This window comes from Serinus canaria, chromosome 5, assembly GCF_022539315.1.
Source record: "Serinus canaria isolate serCan28SL12 chromosome 5, serCan2020, whole genome shotgun sequence".
NCBI classification, from domain to species: Eukaryota; Metazoa; Chordata; class Aves; order Passeriformes; family Fringillidae; genus Serinus; species Serinus canaria.
In genome coordinates, this window is record NC_066319.1 from 45818746 (window position 1) to 45844603 (window position 25858).

Here is a 25858-nt window from a genome sequence, read left to right on the forward strand (position 1 = left end):
GGGGGGTGAAGGTGCTTTGTGTTTAAATTTATAATTATCTTTCTGTTAAGGATGAAAATATGCTTTTGACAGGAGGGTTGAAAGCTCTCCTTCCCCATGTGCTAAGAAGAATAATTAGATGCAACAGACTCAGTATTAGTAATACTTCTGGAATGGCAGAAGGTAAGTAAACCTAACAGCTCTCTGTGCAAAGTGATTCTATTTTAGATTCGTAACTATGTGGTTTTTGTTTGTAAAAGATCGAAGAAATATCAAAAGCAGCAAAGTAAAACAGAAGAAAATGTTTTGTTCTTGGGTGTTTTTGAAATCATACTGTCAGCACCTGACTCTGTTTTTTAAATCATAAAGATATATCGGAGGAAATGCACCATCCTACCTGAGTAATGTACACGGACTTTGTTTTCAGTGTCTGCAGTGCATCCCTCAGGTTCCAATTGTCATTGAGAAATGACAGATGTAGAAAATATTTACAAAATCATTAACCAAATCTGGGTTTTCTTGCATGTTATTATCAGATTTGTAAGATGTTCTTCACTATGTTCTTCACAGAGACCTTGCTTTACTTAGCACATTAGATATGCTTTGGGAAGGAATTAGAGATATATTGTTGCTGGAGTGGTTTTCTGCTTCATTTGTTGCAGAAGGTGAAGATTACGGGGTCAGCAAGGCTGGGAATTATAAATGGAGGAAAAAATTAGTTTTATACTCAGATAACTGAATGCATTGTGGAAAATTGATTCCTGTCTTGCCTTTCATAGCTGGACTTTTACAGAAGCAGAGAAGTCTGTCATTGTTCTGATCAACTTTAAAAAATAATGTAAATAAAAATACTGTGGCAAATAGCTGATCAACAAACCTGTGTGTACAATAGTAGCAGTACAATAAAATATGTTAAAGGTCATATTTTAGAACTGTAGTGAGTCTTGAAATTGTGGGTTTCTTTTCTATCAGTTCCTAATTTGAAAAATACTAATGGAAGATATTTTGTAATGTTAATAATTTGCAGTTTGCCCCAGCCAAATTTTTGAAGTGAATTTATTGCTGCAGTAGTTTTAAATGTATTAGTTCTAACATTTTTAGAAGTATTGTTGACATATAAAACAAGTTGATGAACAAACAGTTTCATTATACAAAAAGAACCATTGTAACAAATTGTCTTATGCTGTTGTTCAGCAATTCTTTCTTACTGCCCTCATTGTCATTCACCATAGAAGTTAAAAGCTCTTTCTAAACTTCTCTGAACTTGGACATGAGTGTGTTGAATTAATGCCTGGCTTCAACACATCCAGCTCTACTACCATTGCTTGTGAATACTTCCATAATGATGGCTCCATAATGCAAGTGAATCCATCAGGAGATATGGGTTGTATACAAAAAGTAAGGATAGCTATCAGGAGGAGCAATAAAGTTCTCAAAGTGTTATAATGAAGCTTCCTGAATTTGTCGAGTATTTGCCTGAAGATTCAGCCTCTCATCTGTAACTAGTGTGTGAAATTCAGTGTTGTCAGTTGAATGCCCTGACTAAACCCATAATTTTAAGACCTCATTAATATAACCAGCAAAGCAGAAAGTGCCTGTGGATTTCTCATGGATGGCAGGGAATGAAATTGAGGGGTAACCAAACTTAATGTTTTATTCAGTGGTTAATGTAGAATGTTTATTTAGGAAAAATATTTTTCTGCATTTAGCAAGAATCTTGTTCTGTATTTAGTAACTTTTGCTAGTAATAAAATGAATTTTTGTGCTGATTACTCCCAAGAGAGCAGTTTGTGGACGAATTCAGTATGCAAATGCATGCTTACCTCAGCCTTTGCTTTGCATTTTTCCATCAGGAATAGAATGCTCTTTGGATGTCTTTGTTAGCTTTAGTCAAGAGTAAGATTTGGCTCATTTTCTACAGCCTTTGAAGGGAGCTCATTGATTTCAACTAAATTATTGCCTCTTTGATGAGAGACTACTGCAGTATTTAAGAAAGTGAGTGCTTCTGTGCATCCTCCTACTCACCTGCCTGATATCAGACAGTAATAACTCTTCAAGAGAGAATCAGTATAGAATTTAGGGATTGTTAATTGCTGGGTTTATACACCCCAGACCAGTTGTACTCCAGATTTCCCCCCATTATTTGAACTGTTGATATTTCCCTGCAGGAGAGTTTAAGGCATTGGTATTAACTATCAGGTATTGGTATTAACTACCACTGTTAAGAAAATAAATTTTTGCTCAATGGGACCTTTCTTTGTGGTACTCGTTGCAAAAATGTTAATGTCTTTAGAAGCTATTTCATAGTAGGCAAGAACCTTTTAAATCAAAGTTGTTTCCAAGTGAGGAAGTGTAGCAGTTCTTTTTTAGTTTTGTTTTTTTTTTAATTAGAAATTAAATCAGAACTTTAATTAGAAATTACCAAGATTCAGTGGACAGTCAAGAGTTTATTCCTGAGCTGTAATCTGTTTAATTGCAGCCCACACGAAAATTCCCAGCCAAGAAATTTTAAAGAATGTGCTACGAACAGCAAGATACCAGGAGTTTACTTTTGGATTGATTTATATCTTGGTGTGGTGAAAAATAATTGTGAAAGTGTGGTGTGTGATAGCCTTTCTTTGGCTCTGAGTTAACATTTGCAAATAAAGCATATTCCTATATGCTAATGTACCCAGTTAGAAAGGAAATTATGTTTCTATATAAATGAATAGAAATGTTTCTTAATTATGGTGTCTTCATATTCTGCTACTACCCATGTCTGCCAACTGTTTTAACTGTGAATGATTTCACACATAGAATAGGCCTAGCTATGATTTTTAAAGCATTTCAAGAAGTTTGATCTAACTACAGAGTTCTGAATCAAAAATTTCCCTTCAGGTAATTCTTATAAACAATCTAAAAAAATTAATACAGAAAAGTTATTGTTTCACAAACAAAAAGCTGAATTAATAACCAGCCATTCCTACCTTCCACAATTTAAGGCTATGAACAGGCCAATGTTGTGATTTTGCACAAGTCCCTGGCTGATGACTTTGAGAAGTTCTGCCATGCAAACGATGGACCCCTGCCACTGCTGTACAGAAGCCAACCAGGTGACTGGAAATGTCCTTCCCTGAGTAGTGATTCTGCTATCAGGTAACTACAGACCAACTCTGCTGGCCAATATTCTCAAGTGAATGCTGCTGGTGATTGGGAGAATTTGAGGAAGCAGCCTGGTTGCACTGTTGAAGATTTTAAACAACATTCTTTTCTTGGAGTTATACCTTTGAGTGAAAACCAGGCAAAACAGCCTGATTATCTTGTTCTTGAGCCACATGTTATGATAATTGTCAGTATTACAAGTTATTTCTCTAATCCAAAGGTGAAATTTTGTGTAATTTTTAAATATTTTGCAGTCTGAGCCTGCAGAATTCAATAATAGGGTTTTATATTTGTTTTATTTACTAGAAACATGGCCATGGTGTCTGCGTGATACTTGTGGAGTGTCTGAAATTTGAAATATGTACTCCTATGGTAAACACTAAAAGCAAGGTTTAAACCAGCTCCCTAATTTTTGAAAGCCTGAGACAAGATATGCATAAGGTGCCTTTACCTATAAAACCTAAAAAATCTCACTCTAACATTCTGTCTGCCAGCTTGGTTTTGTGCAGAATAAGATGTTCTGGGGGTTTTGCCTGTGTTTGTTTTGTTATTAGTCAGAAAGAACAAAATGGATAAAGCAGGCTGTATCGTGTGTTTTCACACTGGGTTTATGTCAATTCAACCAATTCACCTTGTTTTTAAAAAAGTGTGACAAAGCTGTGATAACTTCTTATTTCACTAGGGCTGATTGCCTACAGTACAGAAAATATGAGCATGGAGCTTGTACTGCATCACTGAAAAGCCTTAAGGAATATTCTGAACAACTCAAGGACATGGTGACTTTTTATTTAGGCTGCAGCTTCTCTTTGGAAAAAGCAGTCCAAAAAGCTGGCATTCCTATCAGAAACATTGAGCAAAAATGTAATGTGAGCATGTACAAAGTAAGTATATGCACACACACATAATCTTTGCTGTAATTTTGCCTGTGAGTTTTGCCCATATTCAGATTAGGTGCATATACCTATTGTTCAAATCAGAACTTAAAATACAGGGTAAAATATTCCCAGCCTCAGTTCAGTGTAAGGCAAATCTCCTTTTTTATTCTTTTTTTTTTTTGTGACAAAGCTTTCCCTGTTTCCTGTGGCAGCTATTTCATGTGGATTCTGTTCTACTTTGCCCTCTCTGTTTCACCCAGTGATCCATGCACTGTTCTGACCATGTCTTTATGTGTGTCCTGCTCTCCATGCCAGCTCCTGTTTGCAGTTGGAGTATTCCTTTTATGAACCGTGACAATAGTGGTTTCTTCTGCCTGACAGCCACATTCTGGATTTTTCCTGTGACAGTAGAGCCTTTAAACTGCACATTTACTACAAACCCAGGCCTCTGGGCCAGAAGATTTTCCCAAAGACTTGAGGTGTCTACCATAGCACTGAAAATTATGACTGTGCTCAAAAAGTTTGTGGTGTACGTTTTAATGGTAACAGAAATCTTAGAATAATTCTGCCTCCAGCTTAATACTAAGAACACTGAGGTATGCATCTGCATGCCTTTTTCATTTAGTTCAGATACTGTGCTGCTGGAGAAAGGTTATTGTTTTTTTCAGTGTTATCATTACACAATCTGTGCTATGCTCCTGGTCAAAATGAAGGTGCAAGTGTATCTCATATGTGAGTTCTTCTACCAAGCTTAAAGAAAAAAAAAATACATCTATGTATCTGCTTCTAGAATTTCAGAATTAGGAAAATTTTACAGTTTATAGCACATTAATGCTGTGAAGAACTGCACAGTGTGTTTCTCCAGTGACAGTTGTGATTATTATCATTATAAAGCTTTAAATGAACGTTTTCTTGACAGCTCTAGCTCTCTGGATGTCTTGTTTATGTTCAACTGCAACTCAGAAATCTGACATTTTTTCCTAAAAAGCTGACCTGCTTTCTTTCTAAATAGGAAAGGTGCCTCAGCCTCCCAGTTGGTGAGGATGATGAATTCCACAGAGCCTTTGTAGAGGCATGAACTATTTGTATGTATGGAAGTGTGATGCAGCTTCTGTACAAGAGGGTACTGCCATCAGCAGCTGCTGACCCTGGCATGTTACAGAGCACTGTATTCAACTACAGAGGGTAGAGTCAGTCTAAGTAGATTTGCAGGTGTGCCATAATTTTCTATTAGCTTTTTCACCTTCAGTAGGGGGGACACACCATTGTTTTCAGACAATATTCAACATACTGAGCTCATCTTGTTGTGTGCACCAAAACAGGGAATGCATCAAGTTGAAAATTTTACTGATCTATATGATGCAGCTAAATGATGGAATCTTAAAGGAAAAAAGTACAGTATCCCAAGAATTTTTTTTATAAGGATTTAAAATGAGTGTTAGAATGCAGCCTTTCTAAACTCAAGTGCAGCACAAAGATTTAGTTTTATTTATTCTGACATTTTAAAAGTATTTTTCAATATTCCTGCTAACACTGGATTCTTTTGAACTGCCAGACATCTGTGCCTTGCTACAGCATTTCTATGTTTCGCTGCAACTTAGTAGTCACAATGAGACCTGTTCCTGAAAGCAAGTTGGGAGCAGCTGTGCTGGCAACATCTGAATTAAGAGAATCCCATGGAGCACCAATTCACATAGGTGACCCTGGTCAGTGCTTTTCATTTCTCATTCTGCATGCACCTGACTGTGTATACAAGGGAGGGGAAAGCATGGGAAGTGGTAGGACTGAACTACCTGTACCACCTTATCTGTTTTAATTCTTTCTAATAGTCACAAAGCTGAATATAAAAGGAAAAAGGAAGAAAGCAAAAAAAAAAGAAAAAAGAAGGTTTTGAGTGAACTGAACACACAGTTTTCTTAGATAAAAGATAGTTGTCAGATGTAGATAAGTTATCTGGCAGGGGTGGTTTTGGTAAGAAGTGTAATCACATTTTCCTGAAATGTGTGCAGTTTCATTTATATGTGAATACTTTCTTGCTGTCAGAGATTTGTTAGAGATTCCAGTGACAGGACAGCAATGACTGACAGCATGGGGAGAAGTATATGTGGAGGCATTCTGTGTCTTAGTGGTTGTATGTGAAAGTAAATACTGCATTATTTTAAAAAATACTGAAATAGCATACAATGAGCACAACACTTAAGACAAAATGAAGAGAAATATGACAAGATTTTTTTAAATCTAGTTTGAACAAAAATGAAAAAAATGAGAGAGGAGGCTGTTTGAAAAAGAACAAAACCAAACAAACACCTGTAATATGAAGATAGATTGCAATAATTTCCCCTCTGCTGTCAGAAGTGTGGTAATCATGGGCTACATACACAGAAGGATCACACTGCAGGGCGTGGAAGGAAAAGTCATTGGTTAACACAACACTCCAGTAATGTACTTGAGTAACATATCTGAGTACTTAAGCCTGATAAACTAGTAATAAGTCATTACAAAAGAGTAAATTAACATATATACAGATTATATAAACTAATTTCAGAAAAGAGAGTGGTATATTAAAGGATCTGAAGAATTTAAAACCAAGGGAAGATAGCAAGTGCTTAGAATGGCCCAGATTGTTACAAGTAGGTGTTAGAATAAAGCAAAAGACAATTTAATGAAAGGCAGCTATGAGTGAGATGTATTTATCTAAGACAGAGAGGAAAAGAGAGATTGATCACTTCTCTAGCTAAAGAATGTAGGAAGTTAACACAGTAGAAAATGTGTTCTAGAAAGAACTCATTTTGCATTGCAATCATTTATTCTTGTTTGCCAGTGCTATGAATAGAGTTCTTCTGTTGATCCAGAAGATTTATATTATCTTGGAAACTCAGCATAGATGTCTAAACTGCATTTTGTTGCAGAAATAAGGTAAATAAGGTACGTTTTTACTGGTGTTATTGAGTACAAAAAAGGGAAATCAAGTCAGCTCAGGCTCTGAGGATGTGCACTCAAAGGCAAACTAAATGTTCCACTCAGGGGGACTTGACACTCTTCAGCTCTTAACTCAGTGTGTTTGGGGTCCACCCCCCAGCTTTGCAGTATTACTGCTTAATTAGTATCGCTCATGATTTCATTTTTGATCAATTCCAGGTCTGCTGGGAATACAAGATCTTTCTAAACCAGACTATGGAGATCCAGTTCACCTTCACCCTGGTGACATTCCAGTGTTTTGGGCCTCAGGAGTAACAGGAGTGGAAGCAATTATCAACAGCCGTATGTGCTGCTTAGAGACTCTCTTTAAATTATCCCTCAATCTCTTTTCTCTCTCTCTCTGTTTTCTTTTACTTTTTTTAAAAAGGATACTCAACTGGCTGATTAGCAGGCTTGATTTTAAGGGAAGATAAAAAACACTCCAAACAACAAAAAGCCTTTGGCAGGAGAGTTTTTGATGTGAAATACAGGTCTACTTTAAAGAAAATTCTTACTGAAATGTCACCATTTTTGTGTATTTTAAGTGTTTAAATCTACAGCTCTGGCAACATCAAAACATCTTTTTTAGCATTATAAAAAACAAGAAGTTTAAAGGCATTAATTTTTAAGCTTCTTTCTTTTAAAATATTATTTTGTACTACACTGAAGTAAAGAAATAGTGAAGGAAAAAGGAAAAAAAAAAAAAGGAATAAAAAGAGAGAAGCCAGAAACCTTTCCAAAATGTTGTCAAGAGCTAGCAAATTGATTGACATGGAAAAGGGTTCTGAAGTGTGTCATGGAGAATGTTGAGCTTTTAGTTTTCTCCAAAATTAAGTAACTGTGACACATTTTACATAAGTGAAACTTTTTCTTCTGTACAGTTTTTCTGTAATGTGTGCAGTCATTTATGCATGTAAGAGCACAAAAGGCAAGAAAATGCAACAAAACCATAGTAACAGTATTATATACTTCTCTAAGTCACTAGTGTAAAATTAAATACTTACTGAAAATTAAATTCTTACTGAAAAAGAAGCCTAAACATCATAGGCAATATATTTGGGAGAACCCTGGAAGTTCTCTCCTTGCAGGATGCTTGTGGTTTCCTTTAGATGTTTATCTGAACTTCTCTCAACACCTGCTCTAATAGGTTCAGCTCTAAGAAGAGTCTTCTTGCTCTTTCTTACATACAATCTCTTTTCTCCAGTCCCAAATCCGTGCTGAAAATCCTACTCTTTCCTGGGTTCTTCAGCAAACCTATTCATCTTCCTTGTGCATCCTTATTGTAGGGAAAAGAGAGAAAAAATTTGCCCATGTCTCTCCAATCTGGTGCACAAGTGGCTGTCTATCCTTCCCTTGCCTAGAACAGACTTTGACTTTTGTTTATTTCTCCCTTTTCTATATTAAAACCAGTTGTCATTAGTGCATTCCAGGAAATTTTTGGATAGTTTTTATTTTGCTGTGCTACTTTCTCAGCTAGGACATTTAAAATCTGCCACACCACCAGTACCCATACTTTAGATAAATCTGATAGCTGGTCACAAAAATCTCTGCTCACAGTGTTTGGTGAGGTATAGTAAACCTCAACAACCATGTTCCCCAGGTGCTTTAAACTGCTAGCCATAGAGTCCCAACAGATGTAGCTCAAACCAAGCACGTAGGTACTTAGTAAAGAAACTTCTTCTCCACTTCCTAACCAAGGAAGTTGTGCTTATTTAAGTATACCAGTTATGATTTACCCAACAATGTACCAATTTTGCCAATCAAGTGTTACCTAGATTCAGACTTTTGGAGTCAGTATAAAGACAGAAAATATTTTCAGTTTAGGAAGCTACTACTCTGTCAGGTCTAAAGAAGCTTCTTTTTCTCCAGGGTTTTAGAGGCTTCTCATATTTCCTTTGCTAACACTTACTGGTCCACTTTTGTCATTACTCCTTGCCAGCTTAAATTACCATGGTTTAACCCCAGCCAGCAGGAACAGGGAGAGAATTGGAAGAATGAAAACTGGAAAACTCATGCAATGGGATAAAGACAGTTTTGTAGGGAAAGCAAAAGATATGCATGCACACAGAGCAAAATAGGGAATTAATTCACTGCTTCCCATGGGAAGGCAGGTGTTCAGCCTTCTCCAGGAGACCAGGGCCCTATCACGGGTCATGGTGACTTGGGAAGACAAATGCCATTACAACAGACCTTCTGGAAGGGTACCAGAGTTCCATTCTTAGGTTGCCTCAAGTTTAGACCAAAGAGGACATTGTGGAAAAAACTGATCTCAACCCACATGAGATTTTTGAAAGTGAAAAAATTTTCAGATGTAGATGTGTATATTTCTTTCTCAAAGTGTATAAATTGCTACAATGTAACTTAAAATATCATCTGTTTTTTAAAATGTCATCAGGTAGAGACTCTGTTGCATCAAGTGGCTTTTTGAAATTTTATCATGCCTATAATTTGTTACATTGGAATAATAACATTTAACTGAAGTCTTTTCATTCATTTTAGGAGCTCCATTAGCTTTTACTCTTTCTCCTGACTGCACGTTCATTACTGACCTAGAGAAAGGTACTGTCAGATCCTCAGGAGGAGTCCCACAGGTCCACTGCATCTCTCGAGATCCTCTGCATTTCAGCATTGTGTCAGCAGAAGCAGCCCAAAAGATAAATACTCTAGAGACCCTAATTGGAATAGATCCAGGTATGAACAAAAACTGTCTCCCTTTAATGTATTTGTTGTGGGATAGATACCACCTATCTGGTCTTTTTAGATATTTTGAAGTCAAGAACACAGTAAGAATCTAAAGGGGATTTTAAGAATTCTTTATGGAATACAGTGAGTTTATATAACTAGGTTTTATATTTTCTGTTACTGTAGTTAATATCAGAGTCTGGCCAAATTCATTCATTGTGGACAATGGAGTATCTGATCTTGGTGACTATATGCTCCTTAAGTACATAGAAGCAGACTGGAGAGTCCACAGGGAAAAAGAACTGTTACTAAGTAAAACTGAAATTGTATGTCAAGTACAGGGCGCCTCAGCTTGCTGGTAACAGCTACATGGGTGTTCACTGTGGAGTAAATAGCACATCTCTTTACATATTCATGACTTCTGTGGTCCTACCACAGAATGCTAGTAGTTGCATGTGTTTTTCAAACACCACTCTCTGATGGGTGGAATTAGATTAATTTCTGCTGACATATCCATCACTGAGGTGTTGTATGATGGACCAAAGCGACCAGGTCACCCCAGAAGGTTGAGTGGTGGGGCTGCCCATGTGTGCAAGGAAGAGAGAGAAGTAAAGGCACACTGAGTAGTGCAACCATTCCTAAAATACACACTGAGTTAGTCCCCGCTGGCTGCTGTAAAGTCTGAGCTCAGTGTGCCATAAATTTTCTGAAATCCTCTGTGGGCAGTAGTGGAAAACAGCTTACGCCCAGCACTCCCAAGCTCGGGGTTTGAGCTGTGTGCATACATTTGGGTCTGTTTATTTTTACTCACAAGGCCTCTCCTTTCCCACTCTCTGGAGCTGCCTTGGCATGATGCCATGCTCTGCAGAAATACAGGACCTAACTTTAAAGTTAGCTCATTTTATTGCTAAAGGAGAGTACAGTACTTTGTCTCAGTTAATATACCCCACTTCTCAGGGACTTGTATTCTGCTTATGTTAACTTTACATTTTCTGAACTTTTTTTTGTGTGTTGCCTGTGTGTTATTTAGGAGGAACAGAGGGAGGAATGCCAAAGGGGAAATTGAGGACAAAAAGAGGAAAATGTGGGGGGTCAGGGGAGCAAGAAGGGTAAATCTATGAGGAGACTGGAAAACACCAGTGAAGGCTTACCTCTGTAAGCCCATCATGCTGGTACTCATGGTTTTCTGGAGTACTAGCAAATGGAAAGAACTGAGCTGTGAACTTTTTTCCAAGTGACAGGAAAGGAACATAGTATAGGAAGTGTTTGAACAATAAAAGCCATACACAGATAATAGTGTTGCCTATTTAGGGACTGACCAATGAAAAGAGACTCCTGTTAGTATTCACCTTTTTCTCAAGGTCTGATAATGTGGTTCTCTGCTACATGAAGCATTACAAGAACTTCTAGTAGTCACCTGGATACCACTGTATTAACTGAGTTTGTGAAGGCCCCAATGTCTCTGAAATGTCACTTTTGAGGTTAATAATTTCATTAAGTGAAATTTATTTGGGAATTAGCTCTTCCCAAAGGGGATGAAGTTAAATAGAGACAAAGGATCAGTTTGTACATCAAGTCTGCATCAGAACTTCTGTAAGGTCTGGCATGCTAGAGTTGCAATCTAGCTTCAGTAGCTAAACATGGTCTAGCAGGACTGTCAAAGAAAAGGAAACAATATGCAATAAGCTCTCAGAAAAAGCTATTTACACTTATACATAGAAATGCTAGGTATAATAATTTTCAAAAGCTGACATTCTTAACCTGGAAGCACGGCCCATTATTTTCATTACCCATATCCTAGATCTTCTTAGGTTTCCTGAGGAAATTACCCCAATTTCTGCCTTGACCAGAGGTTTTTCTCTCTTTTTTAAAAAAAACCCATTTTATGTCACTGAAGTATGTACTTTCACCAGCGGGAAGTTCCAAAGGAGTGCAGTGCATTGAAGTGTACTGGTCTCTTTCAAACGCCTGTCTAGGAGAGCGGGGCATAAGGCACCTGCAGCGGCAGGGAGAGCTGCTGGGCGCCTGCCTGGCGCTGTCCCACGCGGGCTCCGTGCTGGTCACCACGGGATTCCCCACCCACTGTGGCCACCAGCCCCCCGAGGAGAACGACGGCCCCCCGGGCGCCCTGGCCATCGCTGCCATGCTGCAGGCCCTGGAGAAACAGGTTACCATAGTGACAGATCAGAGAGCCATGGATCTGAATAAAAGGATTATTGAAGAAGCTGTTCGACTAGGTAAGAGACATGGGTTTTTCAGGTTTTTGTCTTGCTAGTTTCAGCCACGGTTTGCTTCTGTTTTAATCTGTCCCTTAGTCCAGGACATTTTTTTGCCCCAGAGAATGAATCAGAATTCATACTCTAAGCTCTGCTCATCATTGCTACGATGACATTTTGTTACAGCATCAAGTTAATGTGTACATTGCTGAGTACTGATTCTGGATGTGATAAATTGTGGATGTCTGTTCTTATTCTTCTAGACCTGTTTTCTACTTCAAGGTCCCATTTAACAGCATTTTCATCTAAACAAGTTTAAATTAAAGTAAGGATATAGGGAGCTCATCAAGAACTGTGTAAAGACCTTGAATTCTTACTGTTCTAGCAATTTTGCTTTTTTTTTTTTTAAGTTACTCAAAGATACATTAAAAAGAGATTTAGTATCTGAATTTCATTTTGCTTTCCTGTAGGAATCCTGAAGAAGCCCATCCCTCTATTGAGTTATCAAAGGGAAAGTGCCAATTCAGCTTTAAAGTTTTTGTGTGAGAATGGGAATCCTGGAAGACCTAGGTATGTGGATTCAGTTTTTGAGAATGGGTCACACCTCTACTGTGCAAAATAATATAATAAAAATAAGGACCATGGTCTAAGAAAGCACAATGGCTGCAAGTAAATCCTTAAGACTTTGAATGCACAGAACAAACTTTGAAGGCAAACACTGTTATTGGAGCATACACAGAGTACAGAATTCCACATTACTCTGCAATTATGCACTTCTGGAGTAAAAAAAAAGAAAAAAATTCTTCATATATCAATAGTTCTTTTCCTTCAAAAAATTTCTAACATATTTTCGACTGTTATTGTGTAAAAATATATACACACACTATATATTATTTTACCAATTTTAAATCAGTGAGAAGATTGAAAATTACTATATCAAAGTCAGTGAAAGAGCTAAGAAAAGTGCTGTGGAAAGTGTGCATTTTCTAGAGCTTTAGCTCTAGTCTGACAGCTAGGGAATCTGATCTGACTTAATAAAATGTCACGTGTTTGTAATGGTGTGATTAGGGTAAATGCACTGGAGAATTTGCTAAGTAGCTGTGTGCTCATTTCATTACTTAGCATGCAACTTATATTTCCTTGAAGTAGGCATCCATTGCTCATTTTTATTGATCTTTCCTTGTAAAGTATTTTAATATAATTGCCCTCAGTTTGCATTCTTTAATAAAGAGGTCTTTCACCCTGGTATTTGCTGCATTAACTTATTGGATTCCCATTTCTTTCCACAGGTTAGTGGGTACTGTAATAGTGTGCATGATACTGTCTTCATTTTTTATGTGTTGTTTTAAAAATGTCTTTTATAGCTATGCTTAATTTAAGTAGAGGCATATTATATTTAAAGTGGTCCCTTAGTCCCAAAAGGCTGAAGTATTTTTTTTTAAAGTAGACAACTAACCTGCTAAAGATCTCTGGAATCACTGTAGATACCCACCCACAAGAACATTAAGTAATTCAGCAGGATTAGTAACCTCTTAACAGTAAAATCAGAGAAACAGAAGAAAAATAACTTAATTCTAACGTGCAGTGGCAGAACTGAGTACTATAGTTCCACTTAAAATGTAGGACAGCTGCAGTACATCTGTCTGCTTTCATAATCACCATAACAGCCATAGACTTTAAAATAAATCCTCCAAATCTAAAGACCCAAACATTGCCTTACTAGAAACAGATGAATATTTGCCAAGCAATGTACTTTAGGCAGAGAATATATTTGCACTAACAAGGATTTAGAAGATCATTAATTTTCCACTTTTTTGCTTTCTTTGAATGCACTTACAAAGACTAATATTTTACAAGATACTGTCTGCTTTAATGTGAAGCAGAGCCAGGCCAGATGGCTGACCCAAGGAATTGCTGGCTAGGAGGATTGCAGGAACTTCTCAATTTCTTGGTAGCAAATGTGGCTTGAGGGAGCTGCACTAAAGCTATTAAAAAACCCCTGAACTAACCTTTGGAAAAAAACCCCATAGACAACTACATTCAGAAACAACAAAACAGTGTCCAAGTTTTACCTTGAATCCCAAATGGTCAAAAAGTAGATCCAAGCACAAGCAGCCAACAGAAGTATTTTTCATGTGAAAAATCACAGCTTTGACTTCTTCCCTCTGTTTTTTCACTCACCTCTAACCAGATTTGATCACCTGGTAGCAATAGAGCGTGCTGGGATGGCTGCTGATGGCAATTATTACAATGCCAGGAAAGTTAACATTAAACATCTTGTGGATCCCATAGATGAACTATTTTTAGCTGCACAAACCATTCCAGGAATCACAACAACAGGTAAGTGTGAGTTTGTGTGTGTTCTCAGAAGCAAGAGAAGCACAGAGCAGGAACTCTTACTGATAGTGAAGGGGAGGAGGAGGCAGGTGCTGAGTGGCTGCTTTCAGGCTACAGCTGTTTGTTGGGATTGGATTTGAAGACATCATTGCTGGAGAAAAATTACAGGTTTCTATTGAAGGATTCTCACAGCCAAAAAAAAAAAAAAGAAAAAAGGATTTTATTTCAAAGTTATTTAAGGACGAAAAAGAAAAAAAGCAAGCCCAGATGTATTACCTATACATAAGTCTATGTACATACATTCTAAGTGCAGTTTTTGATAGTGACTTTATTATGTATTTTTCATATTGAAGGCAATATAGAACATAAATGGTTGTTGGATGGTAACATTCCTTTTTTAAAGTATTGGTTTTATGATTGTTACACCTAAATTAAAACAGCAGTCTGGATGGAATCTTTGTTTATATTGTCTTTAGCAGTACATTCCTTTAAGCAGGGATTACATATTTGCATCTATTAAAATAGTGCCTTCTCCAACAAAATCCATGTGTACAGTAAGAATCTTGAAAGGAATGCCTTGTCCATCCCACCAAAATAACATTGGCCTTTGCTAATACTTTGAATGAGAATGCTTTTGTCAACATTCTGCTCCTCTCTTTAGGCAACAAACTTTTTTTTCTCTGAAACTTATTTATATCTGGTTTGGAAAAAGTATGCCATTAGACCATTGTACAATATCCTTGTGCAGTCAAATGCTTCCTGCTACCCTGTATGGCCCAAATGAGAGTTTTGGATATATATAATCTCTGTAAATATTGAAATCAAATTAGAAGCAAGTACCCATGCCAGACTGACTTCTGTCACTTCAGAACACATCTGCTGATTTAGCTTTTTTTCTTCTTCGGACTCACTCCTAAGTATTACCAAAAGCATGGGAACTTTGGCTTCTCAGTTTTGTTGTTTTTCAAATGTTTCCACAGAATTTAGAGAGCTTCTGCAGAGATAATGCATAGTCTGATTTCACTCTATTGGTATCATTCAAAAGCTGTGTATCAGAGGACTTCACTGATATGTTATTATTGTAAAATTTGCAAGACTTTGTATTTAGGTTTAATTTGGGTTTTTTTCCTATTCATGAGATGTACCTTCCAACATTCAAAAGGAAGCACTCTAGATGGCACTGTCTTGGCATCTCAACAGAGGACAAAGATTGACTGAATAAGTATTATATAGGAAAAGCTCTGTTTTGTAAAGATATCTAGTAAAATGCCTCAGAGCTTCATCTGCTGCTGTTAGTTTCAAATCCTGTCCCTGATTTTAGGTTGTTGATAGAAGAATTTGATCTCTCCAGCTACTTACATAACATCACAACCTGATTCCTTTAGTAAAAATGCTCTCATCTCTTCAAATATCTCCCACAGCAGCTCAAAGTATATTATTCATTTGCTGGAGTTTGGAATGTTCTGCCAGCTGAGAATTTGAATCTACTCAGCAGAATGCAGTTTGTTTCAAACATTCTCTAAATATTCAAATATACTATGAAATGTCATTAATAAAAAATACCACAGGCTTGTGAAAAAGAAAAAAAGCAGTTATTCAGATTCACTGTGTCTCAGTGCTGTGAACTTTATCTAAAGAGACTTCTGCATAGAAAACAGTTTAACAAGTCAGAGGCTTTAAAGGACAATGAAGGGATCTGCTCTGTTCTCCCATGGCATTTGGGTAAGTGGATATTCTGCTCTGGAGAACTAACTGTGTGTCTATAAGAAAGCAATGTAATTGTTTCTTACTTTGTCTGTTATCCAGTTAACATTTCTTGTTTTGCTTATCCCGTTAATTTTGGTGTCATTTTAATTGGGTAGCAATTTCTTGGGTTGGATGTTGAGTTTTTCAATGTGTTTCTGCCAAGTGTAGTTTAACTTAGCCACTGTGGCCTTTGTGTTTTGTCTCCCATTACTGATAGCAACGTGTTGCTACTGCTGAGGAGAAATTATTTTCTGGTGGGGCTGTCTTCAATTTTGTTTATGGTCAGTAGGAATTTGGAGGCATATGACTAGCTCCAGAATAAATGCAAATATTGTACAGAATTAGGGTGGAGTACTTGAATAACCTTATAGGCTAGAATACCAGAAAGATCAAGTTTTCAGCCTACAGAAATTCTTTATATAGTGTGCTCTGAGGCAAGAAGCACTGTGTCAGTAGGTGGAGAGGGGAAATGTTAGAACATTTGTTACATGCTGATTAATTGCTGTCAAATGTTGCATTTATGACAAGATCTGTGTTTAAAAAAAAAAAAATCTGATCTGGTAGTTTGATCACAGATAAAGCATGAGCAATGCCTGCAATTGGGTACTGATATCCTAAAAACTCGGGGAGTGAGGAGCAGCCTTGAGGAATTCACAGAGTAAGAAGACATGAAAGGCTGAGTTTGGAAGGGACTCATTTTCCACATAAGTATGAAATAAAAGATTAAGAAATGTTACTGGAACCACATATTATTTTTTTTCAGCTGTCATACAATTGACATAGCTATCTGCTATTTATATAGGAGCTAATTAAAAGCTTTCCAAAGTACTGCATGAAAAAATGGGGTCACCCATTTTCCTTTCATACAAAAAGTTTTTAGCCCAGAAGACTGATGTCTCCTGCATATTTCATGAATGTAGTTTCAGAGAACAATGTAGTCAGTGGGAACTTAAATGGAAGATCCAGCAGAACTATTTTTCCTTTGCCTGGAAAGAAATTGGGCCTTTAGAAGAGGATTCATCTTGCCTATTTTCAGACATCTATATTTGAGATGTCTGCCTTGGGGTGAGATGAACTGAATGTGTGAAGGGAGTGTTTCTTTCTGCTGACTTTAAAAGCAGCATAACTGACTGGCTCATGGATGGATGGCTGCGTTTGCACAGGTGAATTTCACTCTGGAGATCCACAGTAAAGCCCAGTTCTCTGGCAGTGTGTGGAGGAAGAAGAAAACAGATGGGAAAGGAGACTTTTCAGTGGGGTGTTCTTTTCCTCCCAGTGTCACACTAATGGGATCCATCCACAGCAATAGATCTACTCATTGTGCAGCCATCCTGGTGACAGGACCCCCACAAAGACAGGAAAAGCAAGGGAGGGCAGATAGAACAAGCCCTGAGCAATGGATATATTTCAGTTAAAGAAACTGTTGGTTATTTTCCTGGGACAAGAATTCATCTCAGCCCTTTTAAAGAATGTTGAGAGCAAAAATTTCAATTTTGAGTATAAGAAAAATCAGAACATTGTGCGTGATTCTTACAAAGCAGTAGAACTTCCATATTTATATATGAGGATATAAGCACCAGGATTATATCAATACCTGTTTGAAAAGTACTACCAATAAAGAGATTTTTGAAAACACCATTAACTCCCAATGGTGAAATAAATGTGAGCAGATTATTAAAGCAGACAAAAAAGAGTAGCTGTTCCATGGCAAATCCTTTTATGTAAGCTGTGTGTCACTCAGTTACACCCTACTTGACTGGATAGACTTAAGGAATCAAATAAAAATTGCTGCTGAGAAACAACTTTCCATTTCGCTTAGAGAAGAAATTTGCTACAGACACATGAGGTATTTATGCAGTTACTAAAAGTGTTAAATTTACCCATTTTCAGGCCTTGAAGTGTAAAGTATAAATATTGTAATTTCTCTGCTCTAACACATACTATGCATTAGAACACAGTCATATTTCAAATTCAAATCTGATACATCGCAGCGAGGACTTGGAGCTCTTCACTGTTCTGTCTCACAGACATGGTCAGGGATTTTAATGTAAAATCTTCAAATTGAAAAAGATGTCATTCAGACTAACAGATGAAAGAGAAAATTTTATTTCCAACTAAATAGTGATGATAAATTAATAATTATAAATAATAAAGAATTTTAATATGTTTTTAATATATTGGTAAGAGACTTGAGGAACTATCCAGCTTTTATGTAAACTGCTAGTTTATATGTTACCCTCATCTCCAGGTATCTAAATGACATCTGATATGTACTAAATATTGGGTTGCCTAGAATTTTCCTGAAATTACATAGATCCCACTGATTTCACTAAAAGCACTAAGACAAATATACAGTATTTCTATTTGTGCAACAAAAAATCAAGGTCCCACATCAGTATATTAGAAAATTAAAATAAAGAAAGACTAGCTATTTTTTTAGTGACTGTGGAAAACAAAAATAGTAATAGTACATGGGGCTGGGCTCTGTGTACTGCATCACATTAGTGATCTATATCAAACAGATGGGCAGTGCAGTCAGGCCTGCTTCTGCCCAAATCCTTATGTATGTTCTTGCTTGCCTTTCTGCAATAAGTGTTATATCTATTCTGGTTTTTTTTAATTAAAGCTTGTAACAAGCCAAAGCTTTCTATGCTTGCTTTATCATAGAATTGCTGGCTGAGTTCTCAGATTGATTTGGGTTTAATTTTCTATCTTCTTTCTTTATTTGTGCTGATGTACTCGTGATAACACATTATATAGAACACTCATGTAAGGCCTTCCATAAATAAAGTTCACTGTCTCGATTCTGTCTGCAGTTCACAACCACTTGCTAACTTTGATTTCTTTTGCAAGCATGCAATGTACAGTGTACATTGCATGATAAACTTAGAGGGATGTAATAGATGATTCTTTCAGCTATTTCATTCACAGTCTTCTGGTTTTAGGTGCTGTGGATGAAAAAGGATAAATCATCTTATATGGAGCTATAAACTATCACGGCAACTGTGGGGAAGAAACTGAATGTTTTCTAAAGGGATTGTCAGTTATATGCTGTGTTCATACTAATTTTGTCTTTTTCCCTTTTATAAAGGTGTTGGAGATGGAGGAAATGAATTAGGAATGGGCAAAGTAAAAGATGCTGTAAAGAAGCACATAAAAAATGGAGATGTTATAGCTTGTGATGTTGAGGCTGATTTTACTGTTGTCGCTGGTAAGGGATTTTTGGTGGGGTGGGAGAGTAGCTGTTTGAGAATAGAATTGACAAGGAAACATTTGTCTTTCCAAGTAATTTTTATTGGCCCTTTCCAAGTCATCCTCAGCAAACTGACCTATCTCTGTATTATGGATATTTTCTGGAGAGTTAAGCATATATTGCTTCAGAAGAACTGACTGAAAATTGAGAATGTTCTAGGAACAAAGTGCACTTAATTGGAAATAGTTGGGAAAATCCTGTGTATTTTGGAAAAAAATCACACATTTTATAAAATCATAGAACCATAGAATCCTAGAATGGTTTGGGTTGGAAGGGACCTTGAAGATCATCCAGTTCCTACTCCCCCTCCCATGGGCAGGAACCTTTCACTAGACCAGGTTACTCAATAACAAATATTAATAAGGAAGACAGCAGAAATGATCTGCTTGGGAATTAAAATGTCTGTGCATATACAAATTTTCAGTATAATTTATAAACTTCTGTTTAGAATGTGCCTCTATCAGGCAAAAATTAGTCATATTGCCCCTTTACAAAGGGATAAGATGTTTTTATAATCACTCAAGGACAAATGTAGTAGTACGTTCTTAATGTTCAACAAATGTTGAATGTTGTAGTTAAATTCTGTTTTACACCAGCATGAAATAAAATTCACAGTGAGAAAGAGATGTTCAGCACAGACCAACTTCTGAAGTGGATGGTCTGAATTGCCCTTGGGTTCCGGTTTCTCTGTTCTAACCCAGGTGTCTGTGGCACACCCTGGGCGCTCAGCAGCCAATCTGTGCAGTTTGGTTTCACAGTGTCACTCTTTGCAGGGGTCTCTAACTGGGGTGGCTACGCCATGGCCTGTGCCCTGCACGTGCTGCGCTGCTGCGAGACCCACGAGCGTTACCTGCGCCGAGCCCTCGGCCGCCCGCGCACGCCGAGCCAGAGGCCCTGGCTGCCCGCGCTGCCCTCCGTCCCCAAGGTACCTCCTGTGGGCAGGGGCTACCACTCACCATCACAGGGAGATGGAGGTGGCCAGCAGCTGCTGGATCCTGCCTGGGCCAGTTCAGTACCTCACCTTCACAAGGTCTTTGGGCACTTCTGGAGATTCCTTGTAAAGGAGCAGCCACACTGTGCTTACACTGTTTTCCACAAAGGAGACAGATTGCAAATAAAAAAATCTGTTGTAAGCATATTTCAAAGCACTCATACCTTCTTGGTGCTTTCTCATGGGCAGCTCCTCACAGCACTGACTCCTTCTTCACAGCACAACCACCAAACACCATCTCTTCCCTCAACCACCTAACCCACTCTTTTGTAGCACTTTGCTTATTGACACAGCTGTGGCCTATTAAGGGCAGGCCTGTTCCTAATCTTTGGTGATTAGTACAGCTGCAACTCCTCAGGTGTGAGACTACCTTCTGCACTGTCTTTATTTTCTTACATTCTATCCCTCCACAAAAATCCTCCAATATGGATGTGTTCATGTCTTGTGGCTTCAAGCAGAAGACAGTGCTACAATTTTATGGGCAATGCAAGAAATCCTTGGATTGAGATACAGTGCTAAAAATTCCCTGTTTGCTTCCTTAGTATCATTCATGATTTTATAATCTTCTGTTCTAGTGTCCTTTACATGTCTGCTTCCAAAATCAAAAGTCACACTTCTTTTGCAGTAGCCACTCCATACTTCTGATCTTTGTACCTTACTCCTGATCTTCCCCATTTTCTAGTTTGCTGGAACCTTTCTACAAGTAGTTTTGAATGTTTCTAAATTAGAGTAGGAAAAAAAACTTGTACATAAATATTTTTAAATGTGTTTTGACTAATGCAGTTTTGTAGAGTGTGATATTCTGGGAATGCAATGGTTTCAGACTGAGAAAAAGTAAAATAACTGAGAGGGGTGAGAAATGACTGTGATCTGTGCTCATCCTGTGAAGCACGTGCCTCTATTTTTAACTTGACAGTGGTTTAAAAAAAAAAAAATCTGTCTATATACACACACACACACACACACACACCTCTAATGATTAAATAAGATTTGTTCCACAACTTTGCAATAAATTAGGAGCTTCAAGATTTCAAGATTCAGCTTTATTAGCAGAGATTTGGACAAACCCATTAAGTGTGTGATGTCCAAAAATGCTAAGCAAAATGCAATCCATCTACCATAGCTACTGCCCAAAACAAAGGAGTTTTTCTCCTGAGATGATGGGACATTCTGCATTAAATCCGTTAAAGTATTTTAAAGTAGATCCCACGAATTTTTTTTTTTCTTACTATCTTTGTTTTTCATCTAAAGGTCATAAAAGTGAAACTGTTCCCAACACTTGGCATAGCCATATAGCTTAACAAAGCTTATATGCCCCTTTGCAGCACAGTCTTTTTTATAAAACAGATTAATTATTTTTCACTTTTCAATGTTTTTTCCAGTTGCACCTACTGGTTTTTGACCTTTAAATTAATGCATCCTAAAATGACTGTGATCAAAATTCCTGGTAATGAGATACTGTAATTAAATGTTATATTGTGTACAGGAAAACCTTGTTTTTGTTTTACTAAGCTATACAGCTGGGAATATTAATGATCCAATAATGGGCTACTGAAAGTGCAATACTAAAATCTGTTGAGATAAAATTAATGGAAACAGTTTTGTGGAGGGGAAAAAATGACAAAATGTCTGACAAGAAAATATAATATCTTTAATTATAAATCACAATGAACAGTGCAGAAGATTGAATACATTAGTATTCACATACTCCATTAGCATAAAAAAATCAGACCATTTATGTTTATATGGCTACTTTCTGCAAAATTCAGCTTGGTTTAATGCTGTAATAATTACCCTAGTGAGATAAAGAGCAGCGCCAACAGATCCATCTCAGTGTTTATGTTTGTGATTGTAACTGGAAAGAGGACATTGGAGGGAGTCCCTTAGCACCAGACAGCTTTCTTATAATGTGTTTTATTTTTCTTCAAAAAATGGCACTTCCATGAGTGCTGTAGGTCATAATTACTAAGTGAAGACTTCCCCTGAAACACCAACATTATTTCCCTTCAGGCTGGTGTCCCAGCAGTGTCAGGATTGCACTGCCAAACCCCAGCACTGCAGAGCTCTCCCTTCCCACTGAACAGCAAACTCAGATTGCTCTGAGTTCATGGATGAGCCTTTCCACACAATTTAGCAAGAGATGCTGCAAAGCATTTGTTCTGTGCTGAGAACTGCAGGAGCAGGAAACAACTGGACCTAAACAATCTTTGCTTACCTTTGCCTTTGCTTACCCAATAATTTGATTATGGTATTGGCTTGGTTTTTCAGGCGTTCATAGTGCTTTTACACCAAAGTGACTGTCATGACATTAATTCATTCATACATATCCAAACGTAGCTAATGCTAAACATCCTACAGTCAATTTTGCATTTCATTGCATCTCACAAACAGGTTAATATCTCAAGCTTTTGTTCTTTTACTGAACTCTTTATTAATGGCAACATATTAGCTGTATAGTATTTTTTAAATTATGAACTATAAGAATATTAATTATATTATAAATATATAAAGGTGTGACATATTTTTAGTGTGCTTTATTAGCTTTGTCTAATGAAGTTTTCCCCCTTGAGTAAAGCACAAACTAACGAGATATTTTTCTATTAATATGATTATTTTTTCCAGTTACCCTACTCCCAACATAATTATTTACTAAAGAGAAAGCTGTGGTCAAATTGCAGCCCTGTACAGCTGAGGAAGAGTGCTATACACTGTATTTGCTTATTACAAATGGAAGCTGTAGCATTTTATGGCAGGCTATGGTTTATCAGGCATAGTTATGTAGTATTAAGCAAGCAAACTTTTTTACCTCATACAAGCAGATCAGAAAGTCTAATAGCACAAACTATTCATATTAGAGATTACATTTTTTGTATCCAATTTAGGTGTCTCTTTTGTTACAGGAGAGATCTCCTTTGCCCTTTTGCATTTAGATACACTCACTGCTAAGAGAAACCTCTGTTGTGCAGAAAGATCAGTTGTATATATTTGCATTTATGTATATGATCATTCATATGATAGAAACTGATGTGCATTTATAATTTTATTAATTATAAAGTAGCAAATTTTATGCTACTAATGTATCCAGATAATTTCCCTAAATAGCTGTGGCACTGCTGACTCCATGTAACTATGCATATTTTTCCTTTAGTAGAAAACCAGAGCCTTGTTTAATTTTGTTGCAGCTAAGAATTAGGATGATTTACCAGGAAATAAAAGACAGATCTTTAGAAAGTGCATTCAGAGAGCAGGTTACAAAATTAAACTGAATTGATTACACAGGGATCAATTTGCTTCATTCAGAAATTATTATATTTTGGCCATTTTACCATTAGGTAAAATACAACCATATTGTGTCTCAGTTCAGATCCACAGCTGCTGTACTCTTTGTGGTTTAGATGTGTTCCTAGAAAAAGTGCTAACATTTGATAAGAGAAAATTAGATATTTTAATGTTACTTTTTTTTCATCATTCATGTGTGTGCAGGAGATAAAGAACTTCTGCTAGGTTATTGTGTGGTCATGTCAAATTCCAAGTGATAAAACCTAGAGAGCTCTTTGTCAAGGACACTGGTAGGATTGCTGCAGTAGCAATTTGCATGGAAATGGAATTGGCACAGTAGACAAAGCTCAGAAAGGGCATTCCTAATTTAAAAAGAGAGGAAAAGAGGAAGGAAAAGAGAGGAAAAGATAGATAGGTGAGTGTTTCAAGGTCTTATATAACCTATCACAGGGTTGGCATAGGGAAAGCTAAAAAGTGAACAGGTTTTTTGTTTTCTTAGACTTTTATTAACAGACTTTAAGGAATAAATTCTCACTATAGCAAATGCTAAAAATTAGAAAGTTTTACTGTGTACCTTTCATGGCAAATGAAAAGCAGAGCAGTTTATGCCAGGCATAAGTTCACTTGAAACCAGATCTTCAAATTTCACTGTTCCCTGTGTTTTTTTCAGAGCTCATTTTATCCCATCTTTTCATCTCACAATGCTAACTGGCTCATAGCTCACAAAAAAGGGATTTCTTTTCCCTCTGTGTACTTTTACAGATCAACTTGGAGCACACTTTGTTATCTGCTTATATTAGTTAAGCAAGAAAATAACTGTAGTTGTAAACAAAGCATATGCTAGTTCAGAGCATGCCAAGGAAGCACAATTTCTGAGGTTGTTTTCTCCCCACTCCTTTCCTAAGCAACCAGAATTCTCATAAAATCAAAAATGAAAAGGTAAGAGAGTGCCAAAGGCACAGAGAGATCAGAGAAGCCACAGGAAAGGAAAGTGAGTGTGCAGCCCATCAGGTGCTCTCTGTAACCTTTTTTCCTGGTGCACCCTCCTTCCCTTCTGTCTTTTTCTGTAGAAATGCAGCTGCAGCCAGCTGCCTGGATGGGGAAACCACAGATGGATTTTTGAGATACTTTAGGTGGAGGTTCCTCTGATTCTGGTTTGTGCAGTACAGGAACCTGAAACCAAGCAAAAAATGATGTTTCTGAATTGACACTAATGTTCTGTTGGAGGCAGTGTGAAGAAAAATAATATTCAGTGGTTAAGTAGTAGTCAGGATTAAAAACCATCTGACACTCCCTGAGCTCCAGCTGCTAAACATATTCTTTGGGACAAGATAGTACTTGCAAGTTGATGGCAAAATAAATATGAAGGATATGGTCAGTCTCTCCCAGAATTAAAACAAAGATCTTGATGACTGCCGTTGTCTGATTCAGAATATTAATTATACTCTGCTTTTTTTTTTTTTCAAGGAAGAAAAGCTTCTGAAAACACTTGTGCAGCTCGGGGTCCGCAGTGGCAAAACTGCCAGTCTGGAGATGGAAGTGGATGGGCTGCCCTTCTACAGCACCCATTCACTTATGATTGAAAAGCTGCTGCAGGAAGCACAGCAGTGACTGCCCCTAATGATTTCTACATGAAGAGTTGCTCCCATGTCATTTCCTTATTTTTGAGGCTCTCCCAAGGTGTAAAAGATCAGAAAAAGATGGCTTTTCATCTCTGGAGTCTTGACCACACCATTGTTATCCTTACAACATCTCTGTGAAACAAGAAGAGGATATCATCCACTTGGTTTACCTTTCTTTTCTGTAATTTTATAATGGAAAATGGAGTTTTGTAATTTTATAATTTTATAATGAAAAATTAATATTAAATTATATTATAGAATAAGAGGTGATCTGGCTTTTACAAAGAAAGCATGAAATTACAATGAGATATTATTGCACTGCTGTTCTTGTTTTACTAACCTCATAACTGCAACAGGAAGTAACTCTCATAGCAACTTGGATTTAAAAATACTTGTGGTGAGGAAAACAGCTACAGTAGAGAGGGAAGATTCAAAACAAAACTGCAGTGTTACAGTAGTGAGAGCTCCACTGCACACTGCCTGTAGCCCCCCTCTAACACTGTGTTCTTGTGGTGGGGGATAGTTTGTGGAAGTGTCAGGAGAGAAGGAGAAAATTTAAACTGAGCTAAGGAAAATAAGGGCAGCATTGCAGATCTTCTGTGTTAAGGGTTGGCTGTGCCATTAACTGTTATATTAGTAATTTGCCACTTACATATTTTGCCACTTTATGGATAATAAAGTTGTAGACATTTCAGAGTATCCTGTTGTTACAAAGAAATTAATTGAATACAAAAATAATTATTAAAATTAATTATTAGAAATTAAAGTATGATTAGAAA

General features: G+C 37.1%; 1 protein-coding gene across 10 annotated transcripts in view; it reads left to right on the forward strand.

The window, feature by feature from the left end:
* The window catches only part of DGLUCY (D-glutamate cyclase), a 48798-nt gene extending 22953 nt beyond the window's left edge, over window positions 1–25845 (forward strand). For 5 of the 10 annotated variants that reach the window (XM_018907312.3, XM_050974881.1, XM_050974883.1 and 2 more), the window contains 12 exons: window positions 73–162; window positions 2961–3114; window positions 3803–4001; window positions 5551–5701; window positions 7134–7256; window positions 9453–9644; window positions 11612–11872; window positions 12322–12421; window positions 14043–14191; window positions 19026–19145; window positions 19961–20112; window positions 24925–25845. In XM_018907312.3, coding sequence (XP_018762857.3) covers window positions 73–162; window positions 2961–3114; window positions 3803–4001; window positions 5551–5701; window positions 7134–7256; window positions 9453–9644; window positions 11612–11872; window positions 12322–12421; window positions 14043–14191; window positions 19026–19145; window positions 19961–20112; window positions 24925–25068 — 1835 coding nt within the window. In that variant the 3' untranslated portion in view covers window positions 25069–25845. Of the gene's footprint in view, window positions 1–50; window positions 163–2960; window positions 3115–3802; window positions 4002–5550; window positions 5702–7133; window positions 7257–9452; window positions 9645–11611; window positions 11873–12321; window positions 12422–14042; window positions 14192–15827; window positions 15911–19025; window positions 19146–19960; window positions 20113–24924 lie in introns of those variants that run through there. The other 5 variants (XM_030239846.2, XM_018907318.3, XM_050974884.1 and 2 more) reach the window with 4 other exon arrangements.
* Window positions 25846–25858: the final 13 nt, after the last annotated feature.